Source organism: Heterocephalus glaber, unplaced genomic scaffold, assembly GCF_053883595.1.
Source record: "Heterocephalus glaber isolate CG9 unplaced genomic scaffold, H.glaber_assembly_v1.0 deba00000818, whole genome shotgun sequence".
Classification (NCBI taxonomy): Eukaryota; Metazoa; Chordata; class Mammalia; order Rodentia; family Bathyergidae; genus Heterocephalus; species Heterocephalus glaber.
Window position 1 is genome coordinate 19,488,166 of NW_028258164.1, and position 19,729 is coordinate 19,507,894.

At 47.2% G+C, this 19,729-nt stretch overlaps 1 protein-coding gene across 1 annotated transcript in view; it reads right to left on the reverse strand.

The window, feature by feature from the left end:
• Positions 1–19,729, reverse strand: part of Vipr2 (vasoactive intestinal peptide receptor 2) — a 59,457-nt gene that overhangs the window by 6,392 nt on the left and 33,336 nt on the right. Inside the window, exons 5-12 of the mRNA XM_004860311.4 lie at positions 14,685–14,782; positions 8,192–8,333; positions 5,109–5,259; positions 4,420–4,480; positions 3,197–3,266; positions 2,800–2,891; positions 446–575; positions 339–380 (exon numbers count right to left, since the gene is read on the reverse strand). Coding sequence (XP_004860368.1) covers positions 339–380; positions 446–575; positions 2,800–2,891; positions 3,197–3,266; positions 4,420–4,480; positions 5,109–5,259; positions 8,192–8,333; positions 14,685–14,782 — 786 coding nt within the window. The remainder of the gene's footprint in view (positions 1–338; positions 381–445; positions 576–2,799; positions 2,892–3,196; positions 3,267–4,419; positions 4,481–5,108; positions 5,260–8,191; positions 8,334–14,684; positions 14,783–19,729) is intronic.

Below are 19,729 nucleotides of genomic sequence, written 5' to 3' on the forward strand. Positions count from 1 at the left end.
TGTGCTCTGGAAAAGACATCCTTAGCGATGGGGGAGGGAGCCAGACTGTTAGCCGTGCGGGGCTGCCAGGCTTTTGGGTGAGCAAGGTCCCAGATTCCAGCTTCATCTTGGGATGAGATGGGGTCTCATGGAGATCCCAGCCCCTCCTGCCAAGGCCCTGCCTTTGTGTACTGAGTCAAGATCAAGGAGCAGGACGCTAACCACAGGGGCGCTGGGCATTGAATTCTACCTCGTGGAGGGAGGAAACTATGGTTTTGAGGGAAGCTGGGCCAAGATCTGCAGGGCAGGGCTCTGACCTGGCTGTGAGGAGCAGGGAGAAGACAGGGACCAGGGCTCACCTCACTGTTCAGGAAGCAGTAGAGCACCGCCACCACCAGGCCCTGCAACGGGAAAGTGTCAGCATGGCCCATGGTCCCCTGCACCCACCCACAACCCCTGCACCCACCTGGAAGGACCCGACACACAGCTCGAACAGGATCTGGTACTGGGAGGAGATGCCAATGGGGAAGGCTGCAAACACCATGTAGTGGACACCAAACAGCGGGATGAGCAGCAGTGTAGACTTGGCCAGCCTCCTGGGCCAGAGGGAGAGGGACGTGGTTACTGCAGGGGTCAGAAGCTGGGGCATGTGGGGTGGGGGCATGCACGGCCTCATCTGCTCTTGCACCCACCAGCCCTGGCCCCGGCCCTGGCGCGGCTCTCCCTGTGTATCTGGACAGGTGACAAAGGCTTTGCCTCCCAAGGGAGATGCTGTTACAGGTGTCCTGTGGGGCTTGTGCATAGTGCGGCTCTCAGGGGGCGCAATATCCTTGTCAGTGCTTCCACGGGCCAGTCACCAGGCTGATCACAGGGCCAACCCAGCATGGTGCCTTTAGTGCACAATTGGCTGCCAGCTGTTGATACAGGCATGGTGATGTGGTGCAGGCGGCTGTGGCTGGACACCCTGCTCCCTACCCCCAAGGCAGAACCTCACCTTCTCCCCTGCCCCCCGTTGTCTCATCCAGGTCTAGAACCTCAGCTCCTGGGAATCCTGGCCTGGAAACCTGGTGATGGTGCAGATCCCACCACGCTCACAGCTCAGGGGCCACTGATGACCCCTGGCCCCATTCCCAGGGATGACAGGACCCACTCTGAGAACCCAGCTCTGGGCTGCAGCTGTGTGGCCACGCATTGGGAGTCACAGGCTTGACCAGGCAGCTGCTGACGTCGCCGGAGGCACTGTGCTGGAGTCTTGTGGGCCTCGGAGTAAGCATCCTGCTGAGCCCCGTACGCCCCTGGTTGACTAGACACTGAGCTGAAGGAGCTGAGGGCTCCCGACCTTCCCTCAGCTGCCCCCAACATTCAGGAAAGCACCAACAACTTCAAGAATATATTTCCTCCTCTTTTCCCCTTCTCCTCCTTGCAGTACTTGTGCTTCACTGCAGGAATTTTAAAGGTGTTTTCTTTGGGGATATGGTCTTGCTGAATTGCTCAGCCTGGGCTCGACTCTCAATCCTCCTGCCTAAGCCTCCCAGAGAACTGGAAATACAAGCCATCACTGGCTAATGCCAACTTTTTAAACTCATTGTTGAGGCCCCCACCTTAAATGCACACCCAACTAGGGAAGGCTAGTTCTGGAAGTATGTTCCTTCCCCTACATCCAGCATTTCCCCTGCCACGGGTGGTTGGCCCAGGGTCAAGGCCAGCTCTGGGCACTGTGATGTTCAAGAGTATCTGCTCATAGCCCCTTGTCAGCATGCCCACATGGTCTCTGGGCACGTGCTTTGGGCTGGCCATCTCTTTGCAGAGACTGGGAGGGTACAGCACAGCACTCTGTGTTCCTCATCTCAGAGAAACAAGTTTCATCGGCCACATAACTTTGTGAAATAAAACCATCTCTCTCATGATCAACTTAACACCAAGGAGCATGAGGGAGTCTAGCACAAATGCTGAGATTTGCAGAAGGTTCAAGTTCCAAGGGTTGGCTGGGCAGGGAAAGTTTTCCTTGGGTTTCACACATGAGATGGCCAAACGAAAGTGTTCTCCAAGCCCGCTCACAGTGCTTCTTGCAGGCACTGAGTGTCTTCCAGGTGACCTCAGTGGATGCTCAGGCCTTGGTGACAGACTGCTTCCATTTCACAGATGTGGAAACCAAGGAGCAAGTAGGGGGTCACTTCTCTCAGCCCCTCACTGGGCTGTGGCCTTATACTGGGGTCCTGCCTGGCTTGGCCACCCTGATCCCCTGTTCACCCCTGAATAGGCAGGCAGCCACCCAGGTGACACAGCTCTGAGCCTGAGCAGCCCTGTCCATCTGTGCTCCAGGCTTCTTCTGAGCTGGACCAACTCTTTATCACCAGACTCAGGCTTACTCAGGCCTAAGGACTGAACTTGAGTTTTTCTTTATGAACTATGGGTAGAAATGTATGGAATCTTCAAGTTTCCACATGGATTCCTCAGATCATCACTGACTGGCTGGGGACTCCCCTGGCTTCTGCCCTCCATGGAGGGATGACAGTGGCATTCACTTGACCTGTGAGTGACCACTGGACTGTCACCAAGGTAGGACATCCGGTGCTAGCTGTGGTCCTATGGCTGTGGACCATGGAATCTGATAGGGAAGACAGCTAACCTGTGAGTTATGTGTACCCCAGAGGACAGGTGGCCCCAGAGGAATGTGGTCACTGTCTAACAGCATGCTCACCCCAGGAATCTGGCACCATCAAAGGTCACACAGGAACCGGCAGATCTGGGGGTCAGCACCAGCCACACCTGCAGCCAATTTGGCACATGGACTCGGGAGCTGGACTGAAGCACACTCACTTGTACTGGGATTGATCATTGCCGCCCACATCCGGGGACGTCAGCTTCTGCAGTAAAATCCTTATGATGCTGATGAAGAGCACAAAATTGACCTGTGCAGAGAGACATGGGTGCTTGGTTTCCCTGTGCATGGTGGGGGCATGTGGGGCACCTGCAGGGCCAGAACCTTGTCAGAATGAAAGCCACCACCATGCTCCCCAGAGCAGTGTGAGCATGCGAATGGGCTAGGCCCCAGCCTAGCGTGGCCCCAAAGTCCAGCCAGGGGGGTTCTGGAGTCCTCTTTCTATGGGGAACCACATCCCTGAGCTCCTCATGCCCCTCAAGGCCTTTTGTAAGATGACAGAGCAGATGGCCGTCATCTCCAGGGGAGGCCACATTTCCACAGGAAGTTACTCACTAGGATGGAGACCAGAATGGGTGTCCGGATCACCCACCAGGGGACGCTGTGGTCATTTGTGTCCCAGCAACTGTGGGGGAGAAGGAGCACCGTGTCAGGCTGAGTCCAGGGAGGGCAACTGTGCAAGGGACACACCTGTACCTGCAGGGGCCCCACACCCTTCCTGACACCACCCTGCTTGGACACCAGGCTCTGCTTGGAGACAGTGCAGGGCGTCTTCCCTGAGGAGAAAGGCCTCCCCTTCTACAGTCTACAGCCCTCCCACAGTCTGCAGTGGAGAAATGGGACTGAGAGTGGCCCAGGTCAGCTCTGGAAAGCCCGGCAGCTTGTCACTCGTGGCGAGGCCCAGGCTCATGCTTCCTTCTGCTGACATCATGAAAAAGGATTTTTTGCTACTGAAGGTTAATTTCCTCTTGTTCCTGAAATGGTTTCCATGTATCTTGAGTGAAAGTTTAATTGTGCCTTCAGAATGGATGAGATGGGTCTGGCTAGGACTGTTCTGTCTGGCAATAATCTGGATTTTGATTTTCCATGTGAGGATTGTCTCTAGTGGGAAGCATGATCTGTACTGTGAACGGCCTCTGTGACTCCATCCCAGGTTCGTGCCCCTCCTGGTCCCCACATCCCTCCAGTGCCCCCAGGATAGGGGCAGCAGGGGGATCAGTCCACTCAACCAGGACCTCTGGGAAGGGGTCTGAAGAGGAATCACTGCAGGGTCCACCCCAAGTCCCCAGTCGCACACTAGACCAGTAGGTTGTTTTAGGCCATCCACCTCTGAGGGGTTTGTTGCTGAGGATAGCAGACACCCCGGGCCTTCACAAGGCTCATTTGTGCTGAGAATGCCTGGCTGTGAGAGCAGAGTCTGGCTCTTCACAGAAAGGGCAGGAGCTCCAACCCACAGTGGCCACAGGAACCGGTGGGCGTGGGGGGTCAGCACCAGCTACATGAGCCACAGAGGTCACTGGGCAGCCACTCAGTGCTCTGCTCTGTGGATGCACCTGCTACTCCTTGGCGTTCTTCTGTGGACTAGTTGTGTAACATGAGACCCCACCTATCTTGCCTGGTTTCTTCACGGCCAGGCCTGGCTCCTTCCTCCAAATGTCTGAGGCTTTGGACTTATAGGGGCTCAAACGCTTCTGTCCTTACCAGGAGCAAGCTTCTCGAGCTTCCACATAGCCAGCATGGCTGGATCATTTTGAAGGCTGGGCATGGGCGCAACTCACCCTGTGTCTTCTAAAGAGAGCCGGGTAGCTGTCCACACTCCAATGCAAATGGTGGGGATTCCTGCAGGGACAATGGGTCAGACCACCCCACTCAGAGATCAGGCCCAACCCAACTACAGCATGGGCCAGACCGGCAGGAAGGAGCTTCCCACCCAAGGGCCAAGTCTTCATCAATAGGTGTGCCTTTATATCCATGCCTTCCTAGGCAGCGAGACAGTCAGGGCATCCAAAAGCTGAGGGCCTGATGGAGGCCGGGACCAGGCTTCTGGGGCAAGAAGTGTAGCTTCAGACTCAGAGGCCCCATGTGATGAAAAATGTGCCTCCTGCCTCTGGGCCAACCCCAGAGGCTGACAGAGGCCCCATGGGGTGACATCTGTCCTGCTCCTCCTCTGCACCTCCCCCTTTCTGATTTCTAAACACCATAAGCTGGGTGGGAAGAGGGAAGAGTCACAAAGAATTTCCCTACTAGTCAGCAGCTCAGTTTGAATCTGGAGTAAAAGGGGCCAGCAATAGGGATTTGAAACATTTTAACCCAGGTCTCTGATTTCCAGAAATACCCACTTATTATCTACTGGACTCTCCTGTCACCGAATATGACCCTAAGGTGCACCTAAAGGAGTGAAGGGTTTTCTGGGCTGGAGGAGTCTGTTGATTGGGGGTGGATGGAGTCAGTGTGGAGGAGTCCTCACCCCATCCGATCAGCAGGTAGGCCAGGAAGCACCTGCTGGGGGAGAAGATGGCCACCAGGAGTGTGTGCAGGTACAGCCCCTCCACCAGGAGCCAGTAGAAGTTCGCCATGATGCAGTACTGGAAGAAGACCAGGCTGAGCTTGCAGCTGACCTGAAACAGAATGTGTCCTCAATAAAAATGCACAGCTGAATGCTGCTCTCCTGTTGTCTAAGGAGTGAAGGATGAGCCAGGTGCTAGCTCTCTGGTCGTGGTGAACAAGAACCTCCTTGAAGAGGAACATGGCCGGGGGTAGGGAAGCCACCCTCAGGACAGAGCGCTGTGATAGCACAAGCTGTGGGTGTCCTCCTGGATGTCACGCTCTGCTGACCCCTTCTTGCCCTCCTTTCTGCCCTTTTTCCTCCCCTGCTCTGATGTGTGGGCTCTGCTTCTCCTCCACTGTCCACTCGAATTGTGCCCTTCTGGGACAGAAAGTGTGCCACGTACTGGGGCTACACTGACATCTGCCGGGCTGGGCCAGGCACTTTGGGCTCAGCCTGTGCCTGTGGCTCCTGGCCTCTGTCCCCACATCTGACCAGGATACACAGGAACAGCTGTGACTTGTCGAGGCCATTTCCCTATCAGCATGTCAGGAAGATCGGGAAGAGAAAGCAACGGATGGGGCAAGGTTCCTAGATGCTTCTGTAAGAAATTCTGACACCATAATTTTTCCAATAGTAAGAGTAGTTTTAATTTTCAGAGACTACATCGAGATAAAAAAAGGTAAAAAGTGAGAAATCTAGCAAATGAATTATTTTCCCCAGGGATGCAAAACCGTTGTCACTGGAAAAAAATGCCATATTCTGCCATATTCTATACAATACATTCATTTTCAACTCCCGGATGTCCTTTCATACAATTAAACTTACACTTATACACATACAGATGGGTGAGGACACCGTTACATGTACACACAGTAGATTTGCTTACACATGCACACACAACTGGACAGTCACACACACGAAGGGTGTGAGGAACAGGGGGTCCTTCACCCTGGCCTGCTCCCTTCCTCCGGTGTACAGAGCATCCTGAATCTCTGAGAAAATTCGGGCATTTAGCATCTAGTCCCTGAAACTCTGTGTTCCCAGGATGTGCCAAGTAGGGGACACTGTAAGTAGACGGGGACCGGACTGTCCAGGAAAGCATTCTCTGGAGGATGCCGGGATCTGGGCCAGCTGGTGTCACCTGCAAGAGTCACTCCCTGCTGTGTGTTGTCAGCTGCTCCTTGGGACACTGGCCACACAATGGCACAAGGACAGCTAAGGACATCGTTGTGATATTGTTTGCTCTACAAATCCCCCTGCAATACCGCCGCAAGCAACTCATCTAACTGGCCACCAAAGCTGCCGAGTGATGCTGTTGTCAGGTTCCTGCTGTCCCTCATGGAGTTGCCAGGCAGTGATGCTGTTACTGAGCACATACTGTGGGATTTGCCAGGCTGCTCTCTTGCTGAGTACAAACCTCTTGGGATTTTTCTGGGTGGTGCTGTTGTCGAATACACATGTACTCTGTGGAATCTGCCACCAGAAGGTACAGCTGTTAAGTGTGTACCTGGTGAGATTTGCTGAGTGGCACTGTTGCATGGTACTTTCCTTTTGTGGACCTGCCGAAATGTGATGCTGGGCCCCTTTGTACTTCCTGTGGAGCCTCCCTTGCTATTAAGTGGAATTACCCCTTTACTTCCCTGTTAGTCTTAATAAACCCAACTGCACAAGTCATCTCCAGATATTTTCTTCTGACCCTCAGCAACCTGCTCCTCTGCCCCAGCCCAGCTGGGCTATGGATGGATGCCAACCCAATCGTCGTCAGTTCCCTCATTTGGGAGCAGGACAACTGCTCTTTTAAAGGCAGCTGAATGTTTACTGCGTCCAGGGAAAAACTTGGCAGAGGCTAGAGGGTCTCTGCATAGGGGCAAAAGAGAGTTGAGAGGTGCTGCTTTAGGGGACATGGGTCTTGGCAAGTTGTCTGAGGATCATGGTTTTCTTAAATAAGAGCTACAGACAGACATCTCCAAAGAGCAGGGTTAGAGACCACCTCAGCAAGGGTGTACACTCTTGGGGTCCCAATACAGGACCAGAGCTCCAGGAGCCCTAACTTCCACCTGGGGGAGGATCTACCAGGTGAGGGGTCTTCATCTTTATTATTACAACAGACTCCGCACATAACCTAGTCCTGCATCCTGAGCGAGTTTGTCCTGGACATGTCTTCACTTGCAGGGTACCCAGATGGCTTCAGATCACCAAGGACCTTCCATCTCAGAACTAAATGAGCCCACATCTGCTCAGGCCAAGCATCTGTGCCAGCGGATGAGTCCATTGCCTGGGGTATGGGAGGTGACAGTCTCCATCCTTGGAGCTGGATCCCAGGTCAAGGATAGCACATCAGCATCTCAAATGTGGAGACAAAGTCAGGACCTTGCAAATAGGAGCTGCTCATTAAATATTTCTAGATCTGACTTGACCTTATTAAGTTCTAAGTAACCACTAATAACCAGGACAAATGGCATCAGGAGAGAAAGACGGCGCCAGCATGGGAAACAGGGAAACAGTCTTTACTGCATGTGTAGAAACTAATAATCTAGATCATTTATCCTTGTGACCAAGTGTTGGACCAGGCACAGTTACAGACATGGAGCTGGGTTCCCAACTGGGCTTGCATAGAGCTTACTTCTGGCAAAGGTTGACTTCCTCCACCAATCTGAATGGAAGCATTTAATACTCAGAATCTGGGATATTAGATAGAAAACATGGGTTCATGACATCAGGATTTTCCAATCTCGAGCTGCTATGGCTGCTGCCCTTACCTTGCTTGGGCTGGGTCTGCTGGGGTCAGGAAATGGGACCCTTCACTCCCAGCCAGGGAAGCAGTCTGAACCACAGCCCTCTCTGCCCATGGAGCCCCACTGGGGCACAGCTGCTGTTCCACCCTCTCTGCCAGGCTCTCCTCATTCCTCAATCTGACCAGGACAGTGCGCCCATGCTGAACATCACTGTTGTGACAGCAGGGAAGTGCTGGGTGCTGGAGTTTGCCCTCAGGACAGCCTTACCCAAGAGGAGGGCTGGTTGGGGCAATGCAGCGTGCCTGAGCTGGAGTAGAGGACGTCGTCCTTGACCAGGACAGAGACAGCTCTCAGAATGAAGGAGAGGAACAGGTTCAGGTGGATGTAGTTTCTGGTACAGTGCAGCTTCCTGAGGGGGACAGGGGAGGTGGAGAAGAGATGATCAGAGACTGAGGTACAGAGAAGCTTCCTGTGGGGCACAGGAGAGGTGGAGGAGAGATGATCAGACACTGAGGTGCAGTGTGGCTTCCTGTGGGTGGAGTTGGTAATGAGATGCTGATACTATGGACATCTTAATACTCATCCTTGTGCCTTAATCTTATGTTTTTTTTTTCTGGTACCAGGGATCGAACTCGGGACCTTACGCTTGCGAGGCAGGTGGCGAAACCACTGAGTCAAATCCCCGGCCCCCTTAATCTTATGGTTTTCTTTTGTAGGAAGCAAACATTTATTTATGTCTTCTATGATTATTTTATGGTTAGGTTTTTCCTGTTGTGCAATGTGATACGTATTTCTGCAATAAATCTTTCTGATTATTGTCTGTGGTTATATTTCAGGATAAAAGTATATGGGAAAGCCCTGCAGAAGTGGTATTGGAGGGTGTGGATATGGGACAGGCTTAACTGGACTGGGGCTGCCTCTCTTCTCCTGGCCTCTCCTGCTGCACCGCAGCACTCAAGCTGACGAGGCTCGATGTGGGGTGTCTTTCCTCCTTCCTCTTTGTCTTTTTTCCAATTTTATATCTTTGAAAGGAGAATTTCAGTTGCATATGAAAAAGTTGGTTTCTGTCCTGACAGACACTGCTGCAGCTATGGGAGGTCAGAAATCTGAGCTCACTGGAGTTCATCTGGAATTTAAAGCAAGGGGCCAATGAAGGGGCCAATGTTCCTAGTATTGCTTCATCCCACTGTATGACACAATTGAAAACATTTGCTCAGTTTTCTCAAGCAGATTCTAAAAAACCACCTAAATTTTGGTTGTTAAAACTCTTCAATATATACAAGGTTTGAATAAAACCTATGGCAAATGTTTAAATTTTAAAAATGACAGTAAAAGACACATTGCCATTAATCCCCCTCAGAATACCCAAGATGCTCCCCTTGCTTCAAACACGCTTATCCCATTGTTCTTGGCAATGTGTCTTTTATTGTAAAATGTTTTTTTTTGGGGGGGATCGAACTCGGGTCCTTGTGCTTTCAAGGCAGGCAGCAGAACCACTAAGCTAAATCCCGGGCCCATGTAAAAAGATTTTTAAAAAATTTAAATATGCAATCTTCGATCACCCCTTGTATGAGCAAAAGCCGCGGATGAGAGATTTCATGGAGCGGCTCAAGGCCACAAGAGACAGTGGCCAAAATGATCCTGTGGCAGCCAGAGTGTGCTGAGAGTTTTGAAGATTTCACAGGACTCTCTGGTTGTCAGATTTCCTGGGAACAGCATGGATGCCATCCAGACCTTCGGTGACCACAGGTCAATGACAGCGTGACTTACAGTTCCTTGGGGCACTGCACTGAATTTGATGCCCCAAAAGTGGGCAAATTTATTTAACATAGGCAGAAAGATAATAAACAACATGCTTTTTCTTCAAAGTTAAATAGATTCTAAAAAAGGTGATGTGATTTTGACAATGCTATTGTGAATATTAACGAAAATGACCCTGGGTACCTGATTCACTGGCTAAGACTTTAAAGTCTGGACAACTGATGCATGTTTGAGCAAATTTTCAACTGTGAATTTTATGAAATCTAAGTATTTCCAATAAAAATTTAGTGGCCATATTCAGCAATGCTGTGGGAATGATAAAGTGGATTCTGAAGATTTACTGTGAATAAGGAATGTCAAAGTGCACATTAATGTTCTTTACTGTGATCACAGATTGAAATGACAATAGTTTGGATCCAATGATTTAAATAAAATGGGTTATTACAATTGATTTCACTGGTTTCTTTCTATTTTTAAGATCTGAAAACTAGAACACTCAAAATCACCCAGGTGGTTGGCATCTTCCATCTGCACGGCCACCACATGGGGAGGTGCTGGGCTTGGTTCCTTTCTCCTGGACAGCTGTCAAAGCCCTGGAAGCCAGCACAGTGCTCATTTCAGTCCTCCAGGGTGTTCCATGGGCCCCAGAGCCCTTCGCAAGTCCTGCAAGCCTCACTGGAGCACTGAGAATTCGTATTTCCCACTCAAAACATTCTCCAATTAGCCTTTCATCCAAGGTTCTCCATTCTTAGGCTTCAGTGTTCCTGAGCCTTGTTTTCTTTTATTTTGGCTTACTCTGTTTTATTTTATTTTAAATTTATTTATCAATACATGTTTGTAATACATAATGACTGCTTTCATTGTGGGTATATTGTACATGTACATAACATTCACTGTCTTAACTCTTTTTTACATTCCCTTCCACTACCCATTCCCTTCTCCCTCTATCTCTTGATACCTTTCCCGTTTGCAGCAACTCTATCTTCCTAATTCCTCTTATCTATCTTTTATTTTGCTTTTTATATTTTGGCTTTCTCATGTAAGAGAAACCATATAGTATTTAAGTTTGTGTGTCTGATTTATTTCACTAAATACTGTGGTCTTAAAGTGCATCCATTTTCCTACAAATGACTCAAATTTATCCTTCTCTGTCGCGGAGTAATACTCCATTGTGTATAAATACCACGTTTTCTTTATTCATTCATCTGTGGATGGACACATAGGCCACATAAGAATTGGGCTGCTATGAACATGGATATGCATGTATTACTGTAATATGATGCCATTAACTCATCTGGACAGATACCAAGAAGAGGAATATTTGGGTAAAACGGAATTTCTAGTTTTAGTTATTTTTTAAGGAATCTTCATACTGACTTCCATGGTGGTTGTACTGATTTACATTCCTTCCAACAATGTAAGAGGGTTTTTCACCATAGTCTTGCCAGCATTTATTATTGATTTCTTGATGACAGCTATTCTTTCTGGAATAAGGTGGAAACTCAGAGCTGTTTTAATCACATGTCTTTAATGGCCATCAATGCTGAATGTTTTTCATGTATTTATGAGCCACTTGTATTTCTTCTTCTGAGAAGTGTCTGCTTATTTCAGTTGTCCATTTTTTGATTGGGGCTTTTATTTGGGAGGGGGTCTAACTTTTTTGAGTTTTTTATATATTCTAGATATTAGTTTTCTGTCCAAGGTATAGCTAGAAAAAAACTTTCTCATTCTGTAAGTTGTCTTTTCACTCTGTTGGATGTTTCTTTTGCTGTGGAGAAACTTTTAAATGTAATATGATCTCATTTGTTGACTTTTGATGTTATATCTTTTGCAATTGGGGTTGTTCAGAAAGTCCTTGCTGTTGCTCATGACTTCAAGAGTTTTTCCTACTTGACTTTCCAGCAGGTTAAGAATTTCTCTTTTAATATTTAGATCTTTGATCCACTTTGCTTTTAGTTTAGCACATGATGAGAGACATGGGTCTAGCTTCAATATTCTGCATGTAGATACCCAATCATTCCAGTACCATTTGCTAAAGAGGCTATCTTTTCTCCAGTGCATGTTCTTGGCCCCTTTGTCAAAGATCAGGTGGCTGAATGTGTCTGGATTGTTTTTGTGTCCTCTATTCTGTTCCACCGATGCACATGTCTGTTTTTGTGCCTGTATCATGATGTTTTTTTCACTGTAGCATTGTTAATATAACTTTAAATCTGGGACTATGATGCCACCTGCCTTGCTCTCATTACCCAGGATTGCTTTTGCTGTCCTGGATCTCTTTTTGTTCTGTATGAATTTTAGGATTGTTTTTTCTAGTTCTGTGGAAAATGCTGCTGGTATTTTGATTAGAATTACATTAAATCTGTACATCAGAATTGGAAATATGGCCATTTTGACAATGTCTGCCTACCCAGGAACAGCAGACATCTTTCCATTTTCTGATATCCCTTTCAACCTCCTTTTTCAGAACCCTATAGCTTTCACTGTAGAGGTCTTTCACTTCCTTGGTTAGATTAGTTCATAAGTACCTAACTGTCCTTGATACCAATTCCTGTCTATAAACACACCATACTCTCTCCTGCTCTTCACTGTGTAGTGAATATGCTTTGGGGAGTTAATTTATTTGTCCTCTGCCTGGTCTGCACTCCCAATAAAACTCTCTCTCTCGGGATTCTAGTTCATCTGCAAGAGGCACCAAATGTCAGTGTCAGAGTTTTTTGAATTTAACTTTATGTGAGTATTCAAAAAATACTCAGGAATTTTAATTTGTAATTCTCATATCACATAAATTCTGCCTTGAGGAAGACCTAATCTCAACTTACACTGACTTTGGGGGCACAGACTACATGTGACACTGTTCATATCTATCTTATTCTCACCTCCCTGCTCCTTTCTTTGGCCTGAGAGATGCTTATTAGACGGTTGTTGAATTTTTCTTTCCCTGCATTAACAAGGTTTTTGAGGTTGTCCTATGCCTTTTATACCTTGGTATAGAGAATTGACTTAAGATGGCTGAAGTTAAGAGTTCAATATGTGGGCCTAAGAGTAGATTAGATACAGCAAATGAGAGTTTTATGAGTTGGATCTGTAGAACATACCTAGGTTACAGTAGACAGATACTAAATAACAGAAAAGATAAAAAAATGGTAAGAAAATGTATGAGAAATGGTCAAAACACTGAAGATCATGAAAATGGGGTCTCAGATGGAGAGAAGAGGGTAGAAGCAACATCCTAGAGAATACTAGCTAAGAGTTTTTTTGAAACTGACAAAAAACAATAACAAATAAAAGAAACTCCATAAACACCATGAAAGACAAATGCACAGAAAATCACATTAAGTCTCCTGAGTGTTTAGCTACTGAAAGCCAAAGACAGAGAAAAAAAAATCTCATCATCAAGAGAAAAAAAGACATGAACAATGGTGAGACTGGCAGCTAACTTTTCAAAAGAAGCAATGACGTACATCCTCAGTGTGATGAGAAAAAATAACATTAACCAATTGGTACTCTCAAAATAATCTCAAAAATGAGGGCAAAATTAAGATGATTTCAGGATATCAAAACTCATGAGAATTCCATAATGCTATGGGGGTCTTCTTGCAGCAAGAAAAGCATTCTAGTAGGAAACAGGAGACCAGGAAGAGGGGAGCTCCAGAGGTAAACCTGTGGGCACCCTAATAAACACCAACTTAAACAACAGCAATAACAGTGCCCATGGGACTTGAAGTATATACAGAATCAAAATATGTGCAAAACACAAACGACATGAAATTAAGACATGGAATTAAAATGCTGCAATGTTCTTGAAATCAGGGAAAGTGATAAAAGTAGTATGGAGGCATGTTGTGAATGGGAGTGATAACTAGAAGAATAAAAACAATATTACGTAGCTAATAGTCTAACGGGAAAACTAGAACAAAGAAAATACTTGATCAACTCAAAAGGAACAAGAAATGAGTGCAAAGACAACAAAGAACAGCTGAGACAACTAGAAAGCAAAGAAATAGAAGATAGATTAAAGGTCAGCATTGTCAATAAGTGTGGTTGTAAAGATGTTGCATTTTAAAATAAAGGTTGTCAGTCTGGAGATAAAAAGCAAATTCTAATTAAATGGAGCTTATAAGATACCCAAATTAATAAATATAAAATTAAAAATAAAAGCCTAGAATATGATATACTTTGCAAACACAAAATAAAACAGTAAATATAACTATATTTATAGTAGACAAAGTAGATTTTTAAGGCAAGGGACATTATTAAACATGGTCAGTTTAAACTGGTATACTCCTAATAACATAACCTCAAAATACATACAGCAAACAGTGAAAGAAATAAAAAGTGGAATGGATAAGGCTACAATTGTAGTTGGAGATTTAATACATTTACTTTTAGAATAAGCAGTTAAAACAGTGATGTAAATGATATAAATCGGCAACACAGAATTTACACTGTTTTCAGATGAAAGTAAAATAGATCATGTGCTAGACCATAAGGCAAGTAACAAGAGAATTGAGAGTGGGTCTCCTTAGAAAACCTTGAGAAAGAACTTTCAGACTACAGAGCCCTGATCCCAGTCACGCACAGTCTAAGCCCTCTTAATTCACCAACACTGCCCTACAGCAACCTCTGATGTGGCTCCATTTGCCTCCACACTTTACAGTTGCACACAGGGGTTAGGTCAGTTGTCCAGGGTCATGCAGCTACTGATAGCTCAGCAGTCTCAGTAGGGCACTCAAGACCTTCCAAGTGGCTGCTCTTGTATTTTCATGCATTTGCGTGCTGCCTAGGGATTTAATAAATGATAGCTCTAGTGGACTTTACCCAAGGTCAGTACTGTATCATCTCTTCACACTGGAAACGCAGACTCTCGAGATACATGCACCTTGCTCACATGTTCCAAGGGCTTGGCACACAGTGGTTCCAGGCTGGGAGTCCCCATCTGTGGTGCCAAAACCTTGTTTAGCTCACATTTTTTGCAGAATTGCTCATTTCTGCTCCTTACCTGAAGAGGCAAAGAATTATGCTTCCAGTTGCAAGAGACATCAGAGAGACACTGTAGCCCAGGGTGTAAATGGCCTTCACCAGAATATAAAACGTGATCTACAAAAAAAAAAAAAAAAAGAATATCGGATCTGTAAGCTGTTGGTGACCCATGTAGGACAGTAGGGTGTTCTGAGGTCTGGTGCTGGTTTTCTGGGGCAGGAGACAGGGTCATCTTATACTTGCACCTCCATTTGAGCCCAAAAGGTCATCACCCTTTGAATACATAACCTTTCAAATAAGGTAGTAGGGATAACTTTGGGGTGGCTTCTATAAAGAGATCTATCTGAAGGAACTGGATCTATCACCATCAGGGCCCACAAAGGCAGCAGAGCTGATCTGCACCCTGTGGGCTGAGGGTCCCTGAGTCGTGCAGTCTGTACACACCCACTTCTAGATGACACTTTCCCGACTACATATCTGAGCACAGTAAGAGCCATGTGGCTTTGTAGGTCTCAATGAGGTACTCAGAGTGGCTTTGGGTTTGTTTTTTTTTATCATCTAGCATTTCTTGGGTTAGCAGTTTCATGGCTCAATACTTTTAATCACCACAAAATCAGCAGGCGCAGGAGGGATTAGTGACAATAATGGTCACAGAACCAAGTCATGTTCCTGCATATGTGCTGCCTGCTCAGAGCCTGAGTGTGGGCCATTGGGGGCCTCCTCATATCAGGATAGAGATCCACTGCACACAAGAGGACAAAGGAAATCATTTCAACAACAGCACAGTTTCCTCTACCAGTTTAACGGGGGATAGCTCAGTGTGCTGCTTGGAGTCCAAGGAGTCACCAACTCCCAGAAATGTGCTGCAAGCCCAGAATGCCACCAGCACTAAGTCAATGACTGCTTCCTGGACTCTACCCTGAGGGAGTAGTGTGAAGTCCGGACAAAGACATCTGCATGAGGACAAGCCATCCATTCAATGGAAATAGAAGCAGCCTAAATGCTTGGCGAGGAGAGGTGATCAGTCTGGTGCCAGCACACACCCAATACGCCTGCTGCTTCCTGCAATCAACACATATTTACCAGGTGCCTCCTGGGGCTGAGGAAGCCAGTGAAGCAAACAGACAAGAACACTTGCCTCAGGGATCTTACACTTTAGGAAGAGAAAAAAAAAAAAAACACCCCCAGAATGGCTCGGTGAGCCACAGGGCGAGTATGAGGTGGTTATGGAAGAAATGCACATGGCACAAGATCCAAGTGGCTGCAGTGAGCAGAGGTGAGTTACAGTCATGAGAAGTGTGGTTGAGATCTGCCTTGGGGTGAACAGGGAGCAGCCAAGTGGAAGGAATGGCCAGTGCAAAAACCCTGTGGTGGTGGGGCCCATTAATACCAACAGGGAGGGGGCAGGTCATGAAGATGTGCAGGCTGTGAGAATGGGCCTTGAAGAAGAAGGGTCCACTGGGCAACCTGATCTGCCAGTACCTCAGGCTGCTGAGCTGGATGGACTCACAAGGGCTGGCAGGGGGGTGCAGATCTTCCTGGTGCCAAGTGCACGTTCTAGTTGGATACTGTGGAAACAGAGTGGCAAGAAGTGGGGTCCTAGCAGCTTGAAGGCAGGGCCAACAGGACCTTCCAGCAGATGAGCTATGGGATCCGAGTGAAGATGGAGCCACAGTGGATCCAAGGGCTCTGCTGAGGAAGTGGGTGAGGAGCTGTATGCACCGAGATGGGAATGGGCAGGAAGAGCATTTTTTTAATTCATTATGTTTACTGGTACATATTAGAACTAGATAAAGAAGATGTGGGTTTTTTCTTTTAAATAAAGTGGAGTACTACTCAGCCATAAAGAATGAGAAACTAGACTTTTATAGCTAAATGGATGCACATTGAGGAAGGGCATTTTCTTTTTTTTTTATGGTACTGGGGATCAAACTCGGGGCCTTAAGCTTGAGAGGCAGGTGGTGGAACCACTGAGCTAAATCCCCGGCTGTGAGGAAGGGCATTTTTGGTGAACTCTAATCCAGATGGAAAGAGCATCAGATAGACCAACGAAGAATTTCAACACTAATCAGAAGAAAGAGGGACAGCCAAGAAAGAGAAGGAAAAACCCAACAGGTTCTGCTCTTCCCACTCAGAAACCACTGCTCCTCCCCGAGACCTCCACCCCTTGGTTTCCCCCAAGCCCACCTTGCCCTGTGCCCACCTCACCCTACCAACTCACTCAGAGCCTCTGGCCACAGACCACCTGCTTTCTCTAGGGTCTCCAGGCCAGTCACTGCTCGTTGCCACCACAGTGTACATTAGGCAGCCCCTGGGCCTAGCATGGTGCCCAGCCAGCACTGACACACTAAGAACAAATGCAGGTACAATAAGCACAGAGCTGTGAGGTCTGGGTCCTTCTGAAACAACAAGACCCTCTTACGAAGCAGTCATCTAGCCTGACGTGCAGAGACAGGGACGGGTATGGGGAGCAGGCTTTCCTTCAGGGCCTCTGCTCTTGTCTAGCCTAGAGGGCTCAGCACCATGCATCTCAGGCAGGTGAGTCAGTATTTCAGGCCAGGAAGCATCACTTGCCTGCACCACTCCCCACATCCTTCTTTGCAACCTGACAGGGAACCCCAGCTCCAAGAGACATTCCCAGGGAAGTCCTGCACTCACCCTGCCTGGGCTGGGCCTCAGGCTGATGTTTGAAGAGTAAATTAAATTGATCAGTGGAAGCCCTCACTTAGCACAAGTAATCAGAGAGAACACACATTTGAACTAGCAAACTAATGTATTAATAAAACATTAGAAGAAATTTTTTTCTGACTTGTAAAACCTCAGTGGTCAACCACAACCCTCATTATATGGAACACTGGTGCTTTCCAATATGCCTCTTGCCATATGAAGCTCTTTAAAGTAATCAAAATTAAAGAGAGTCAGGGATTTAGCTCAGTGGTGCTGCCGCCTGCCTCGCAAGTGCAAGGTTCTGAGTTCAATCCCTGGTACCAAAATTAGAGTTTAAGCCCCAGTTACTTGGCTGTACTGACCACATTTCCATGCTCCACACTCCATTCGGCCAACAGCTTCACCCTGGACAAGGCAGATCAAAAGCATTTCCATCCCAGGAGGAGGCCCATTGGCACCAGCACTCAGTGACAACATCTGCATTTATCTACTCGGGCTGTTAATTAACAGTCACATGTGATATCAAACTTCCACCCCACTTGCAGGAGGACCCAGCAGACACTTTAAAGACTTCTGAAGGTTGCCACCTCTGCTTGGTTGAATGGGGCCAGGTTTATTCCCAGCACAGAGCCTAGACATAGACACAACCGCAGCCACACCAGATCCCACAGCAGATCCCTCTGTTGCAACGAAGTGAGCCCTGCCAGACACACTGACCTTTCTGTAGAAAGGACTCAGCATAGGCAATGGGTCATGCCATTCTGACATCTCAGTGACGCTCATCTCCTCAACCCCTTTGCTGTCCTTTCAATAAGGAAGTGTACAATTCAGTGTTTAAATCTCAAGAAGGGACAATAGCCCCAATCACCATGGGGTTCTAAAAATGCATGACTTCATACTAGAAAGAGAACAACCCAGTAGGAAATGTGCACTCTTGGTGAGAAATGGCACAGTCCAGCAGCTGTGACTTCGGTAGTTAATTCTAGCACTGATTTTGGACAGCAACAATTGCAAGGGCTTGAAGTTCTTTCTGTAGATCTAAGGTACTACTGAAGCCAAGGAGAAGGCAAAAGACAATTTCTGGAGAGCAGATTCCTAAGTGCAGCCAGGCCTCCAGAGATGCTCACTCACCAGGCCCAGACGGCCTCTTGGTGCACACCTCAAGGGAGAAGTGAATGTCACAGGTTCACAAAACAAAGCACTGAAATCAGGAGTATATTCTGAAAATAAAGGAGCATCTGGCAGTCTGCTTTTGTATAGCTGTCCCACCCATGGTCCTGCAAAAGGCTTGCATGTAAACTGATGAGAGGAGCATAAAGCCCAGGCCTTTTAAAATGCAAGCCTAGTCTTTTCATGTTTTTTTTTTTTTACCTTTAAGGTACTAGAACTGATTAAAATGTGTCAGGGAAATGCTAAATGTTTAGCATGACAGCAAAGTCATAGACCTCAAGCCTGAGGCTCTCTTTCCTGGACCAGCAGCTGCTGGAAACAACACATTTCTGGGTAGCACAAGTGATGATTTGCTGCTTTTCTGCTTCTGCAGGAAGAGAGACCTCCTCCCAGGTGAGGCTTCTGTGTCCCAAAGCAAACTGCAGGCTGAGGAACAGTGTCCTACCTGGGGAGGAAAACCCCTGGCTGTTTGTAGGGAGTTTTTTAGCTCCAAGTTTTGTATATGACACTTGTATTTCTTGCTGAACATATTTGGTATCACTGGTTAATTTGATTCATTCTATCCAACACATTACAGGGATTTTAACTCAATCCAGACACTGCAAAGTGTTCCAGGGAGTACAGTGATGCCTGAGAAGGTCAAACCGCAGCCTTAGCTTCACCACAAGAATTTTACTCTGGGGACTGTCCCAGGAGATGTGAGCTAGAAATTGACACAGGTATGAGTTAAAATTTGTGTTTCTGTGTCCATTAAAAAGACAGGAATGTCCACATTTCAAATATTAGTTTCACAAAATGGGCTTAGAGTTTATATATTGTTATGGTTTGGATCAAAAGCATCCCTCAAAGGGCTTATATGTTTAGACGTGGGACTTTTGGAAGGTGATTAGATCTTGGGATGTTCACCTTACCAAGAGATGAGTCCATTGATGCACTCATAGCTGAATGCACTGTGAGGAGGTAAGGCCTTGTGGGGACAGCTGGTCACTGGAGTCTCAGCCCAAAAGGGACGTTCTTGGAACTGGTCCCTCTGGTCTCCTCCTGCTGCCTGCTTCCTGGCTGTCATAGGCTGAGCAGCTTTCCTCTATGAGGCCCTTCTGCCATGATTTTGCTGTGGAGCCAGCCCACCATGGACTGAAACCTCTGAAACCATGAGCCACAGTAAACCTCTCATTCTTTAACTGTGTGTATCAGGTATTTGGTCACAGGGAGAGAAAGCTGATATAT